Source organism: Piliocolobus tephrosceles, unplaced genomic scaffold (assembly GCF_002776525.5).
Source record: "Piliocolobus tephrosceles isolate RC106 unplaced genomic scaffold, ASM277652v3 unscaffolded_26912, whole genome shotgun sequence".
In the NCBI taxonomy this organism is placed as follows: domain Eukaryota; kingdom Metazoa; phylum Chordata; class Mammalia; order Primates; family Cercopithecidae; genus Piliocolobus; species Piliocolobus tephrosceles.
In genome coordinates, this window is record NW_022309768.1 from 1,432 (window position 1) to 5,024 (window position 3,593).

The 3,593-nt window shown below is 40.8% G+C and overlaps 1 protein-coding gene across 1 annotated transcript in view; it reads right to left on the bottom strand.

Annotated features, from left to right (window-relative positions):
• Positions 1–2,811: 2,811 nt before the first annotated feature.
• LOC113221688 (keratin-associated protein 4-3-like) overlaps positions 2,812–3,593 on the bottom strand; it is a 917-nt gene continuing 135 nt past the window's right edge. The window contains exon 1 of the mRNA XM_026451016.1: positions 2,812–3,593. This exon is cut by the window's right edge and continues 135 nt beyond it. Within this exon, the coding sequence (XP_026306801.1) occupies positions 3,174–3,593 (420 nt within the window). The 3' untranslated portion in view covers positions 2,812–3,173.

Below are 3,593 nucleotides of genomic sequence, written 5' to 3' on the forward strand. Positions count from 1 at the left end.
CTTGGTTAGCGATTTCTGTCTGGACTGGTCTCTCCGAGGATACTATGGACACCTCAACTCTGCTGAGGGTCTTTCCACAAAACATGCTCATCAAAATATTTGGGGGCCATGAAGGTAAGAAAAAGTGAATATACCAAATGGCAGAACCATGGTTCCAAAACAACAGAAATACTCTCACAAGGAATCAAACCTAACAAGATGAAGTATCAGAACCAATTGTAGATCAAAAGAGTGATTATTAATGCCACATGGCAAACGAGATTCGGGAGGAGTGAATATATCTAAATTTATTGGGAGTATTTATTTAACTACACACACACCCTAATGTTTTGTCCACTCTTAGCACCCTTTCACTAGATAAAATATTACAGGTTGAGGACATCTTATGTGAAAATCGGAAATGTGAAATGCTCCAAAACCCAAAACTTTTTGAGTACCTATAGGATGCTCAAAGAAAATGCCCAATAGAACATTTAGGATTTCAGGGTTTTGCATTAAGGATGCTCAACAAGTATAATGCAAATATTCCATCTCTGACAACTTGAAATTTGAAACACTTCTGGTGCCAAGCATTTCAGATATGGGGTACACAACCTCGATCACCTATTACTCCAGGCATGCGGTAGAAAGACAGGTTGAGAACTTCTTGTCTAGAAGCAACCACTGTATGTGTACAAGAAGACCTGAAGCAGTTTATGATGAGGACCACTTAAGTGTTTCACACTCCAGTAACCTCAGTATTAGTTCACACTTACGGCCAACCATTTACTACCACTAACGCTGTGTTAACTCCTGCATGCAAACTTGAAACATTCATGAAAGTGGGACATTTACTAATGTAGATGTGGCATTTCTAATCCTCCCAGAGAGTTCAGAACACATCTGGAAAATGCATTTCAATCCAGGCTAGAAGGATAAAGATAAATTGGGGTTTATGAAAAGCAAAGTTGCTCTGAGGGTGACGTTATGATCAGTGAGGAACAAATGAAAATGTTTTGGAAATTTAACCTAAAAAGGAAAAACCTGGAGCAAAGCAAAGGCAGTGCACCCTGAAGGGCCTCTGTATGAGAATGCACTTCCTCAAATGGCTGCCATGGGCTGATACAGGATAGGGAAGATAGGATGTTCCTAGGGAGAAACAAAATCTGACTCACCATAAGGAAGGTGCTTTATGAAACGGGCTGCCTCTAGAGATAATCAGGGGAGGGGGGAGTTCCAGTGTGAGCTGGTGTTGCTGACTGAGCCACATGCAAGAGCCAGATGGAGGGAATTGGATGAAATTATTTTGAGCTTCCCTCCCTGCATTCAGGTGCATGTAAGTCTAATAAATGGAATATGATGTTATTATATTGTTAACCAGTTTCTACTGCTGCCCTGTTCCTGATTTCCAGGCGTACACAACCAGGATAACAATCTGGCTCCTGAGTGGGCCCCTGCTTCAGCACCGACTGGTGTTCTGAGCCTGCACTGGCTCTGATGTACCCAGACACAGCATCGTATTGAGGTCCTGAGCCTTTTTCCTCAGTCATAGTGAACAGAAGCAGGTTCCAAGCTGTTACGGGGTTAAAACCCTGGTGAGCCCCTTTATGATATACGAGAACAACTCTAAGATTTCCTTGAGACCTTGAATTACGGGAAAAGAATCATACCCTTGAGGAACCCTGATGACAGGAGCCTACTGATGACTCCGTGGAGATCACTTTTATTTACATTAACTGAGTTTTTTTCTTTGTAAGGTGAGTGTGTGTGTTTTACTTAATATAAGTTTGCATTATGTTTAGAAATCTCTCATGATTTCTTCTAGTACTTTAGCACTTTCATTTTCCCCAGCTTTATTGAGGTACAGTTGGCAAATAAAATTTTACATATATCAAGTGTACAACATGATGCCTTGATATGCATATATTGTGAGCAGATTATCACAACCAAGTTACTTAATAACCTATCACCTAACATAGTTACTATTTTCTGTGTGTGTAATGAGAACAATTAAGATCTACTTTTACAGAAAATTTCAAGTACTCTATACAGTATTATTAACTACAATCACCATGCTAGCTACTAGATCCCTAGAACTTAGAACCAATGTCAGATTTTGGGATTTGGCGCGTACTATGGTCCTATGAGAAGTGACCACTGAGGGAAACTGAGTGAAGGGTACAGGGAACTTTGTCTTATTCAACTTCATGTTAACCTGTAGTTATTTCAAAATCTATAGTTATTTACAAAAAGTAAAAAAAAAAAAAAAAATACAACAGAGGCTAATTGGTAGTAAAAGAGAGCCTGTTTTTATTTATCAATCAGGCATCTTTATCTCATTGATATTTTATGATTATCTTCATGTGTTTTTGAGTTATTATGGTCCTTTCTTAAGAGAAAAGTAATCCTAGGTTGACAGAATTTAAATACCATGTCTGAGATCATAGTTGATATGCAGTACAGTCAGAATTCAGCCTCAACTCTGCATAATTCTCAGTCCACAGAATATACTCTACACTGAGCTGCTTCTGTTTAAATTAGTTTAAATCACATCATGGGAGGTAGTTTATTAAAAACAACTTTTTGTGCTGGCAGTTACATTCCACAGCTTTCATACTATATGTGTTAGGTTCAAAAATGTCTCTTAAATTCTTCTCTTGTTTCTACTGTGAGACTGAATTCTGGCTTGGATAAAATCTCATTGGAGAATGCCATTTGAATGGTTTAATTATGAGGGTATTTGACAACATGTACTCCTGTGTTGTGCAGAAAAAGAGACAGAAATACATACCATTGTGTTAATAACAGATGAAAAGAGATAAACATTTTTGGTGCTTTTGAACACTATGAAGTTTTATTGAGGAACATCAAACAATTCCACATAAAAATTGATTCGACAGAATAACATTAGAAAGAAACATCTAGAAGGGTAACATTTGAAGTTTTACGTATATTGAATTAGAATAAAGAATTCTAAAACATGTAATGTGGAATTTGCCTGTAAATTCAGATTCAATAGTAATAAAAAGCTTCTATAAAAGAGAATAAATACTAATAAAGAGACTGGGCTTTTTCAAATCAGTCCGTGCCTCTGTTTTCATGACATCAGGAAGTCCCCAAGTTCTCTGAAAAGACACTTTCTGCCTGAACTGAAGGATGGGGGAAAGAAGGTGCACAAATCCAGAGCAGGTCACTCAGCAGCAAGAACTGCCACAGCAGATGGGGCGGAAGCAGGTTGTTCTACAGCAGGTGGTCTGGCAGCAGGAAGGGCGGCAGCAGCTGGATACGCAGCAGTTGGGTCTACAGCAGCTGGAAATACAGCAGGAGGGCTGGCAGCAGGTGGGCAGGCAGCACACAGACTGATAGCACTGGGGCCTGTAGCAGCTGGAGATACAGCAGCTGGGGCGGCAGCAGGTGGTCCTGCAACAGGAAGTCTGGCAGCAACTGGGTCTGCAGCAGCTGGAGATACAGCAGGAAGGCCTGCAGCAACTGGAAATGCAGCAGCTGGGGCGGCAGCAGGTGGGCTGGCAGCACTGGGGCTTGCAGCAGCTGGAGATACAGCAGCTGGGGCGGCAGCAGGTGGTCCTGCAGCAGGTGGTCTGGCAGCAGCTGGG